Source organism: Penaeus monodon, chromosome 21 (assembly GCF_015228065.2).
Source record: "Penaeus monodon isolate SGIC_2016 chromosome 21, NSTDA_Pmon_1, whole genome shotgun sequence".
In the NCBI taxonomy this organism is placed as follows: Eukaryota; Metazoa; Arthropoda; class Malacostraca; order Decapoda; family Penaeidae; genus Penaeus; species Penaeus monodon.
Window position 1 is genome coordinate 19,240,051 of NC_051406.1, and position 408 is coordinate 19,240,458.

Genomic DNA, 408 nt, shown 5'->3' on the forward strand with positions numbered 1-408 from the left:
TGAAATATATATAGAGATAGATAGAACGATGGATATTATTGTGTTTGAGCGTATATTTTTGTGTGTATAAGTGTGTGCGAGTGTATAAATGTGTGAACAATCCACAAAGAAAAACAGCAAGAGATATAATCAGAAAAGGCATTTTCCACTAGAGTCACTAACCGAGCTCCTCGCTTCGCCAGAGCTGCTCTACGAGACGACGACCGACATGCACGCGGGGTCCCTGGAGGACTTCATGACAGGCGCCAACGGGGAGGACGCGGACACCTTCGAGCTGACGGACGGCCCCTTCGGCTTCGGCTACGCGGTCGGGATCAGAGCAGACAACCAGGAGGTGAGGCTCGGAGGCGGAGGCCATTGCGGGCTCGGCAGAAGGGCGCCCGAGGAGTGCGGGTTTTACTGCATTAG

At 52.7% G+C, this 408-nt stretch overlaps 1 protein-coding gene across 1 annotated transcript in view; it reads left to right on the forward strand.

Annotated features, from left to right (window-relative positions):
• LOC119586304 (adhesion G-protein coupled receptor D1-like) overlaps positions 1 to 408 on the forward strand; it is a gene marked incomplete at its 3' end in the record, with an annotated part of 16,586 nt that overhangs the window by 2,614 nt on the left and 13,564 nt on the right. Inside the window, 1 exon segment of the mRNA XM_037935010.1 lies at positions 183 to 334. Coding sequence (XP_037790938.1) covers positions 209 to 334 — 126 coding nt within the window. The 5' untranslated portion in view covers positions 183 to 208.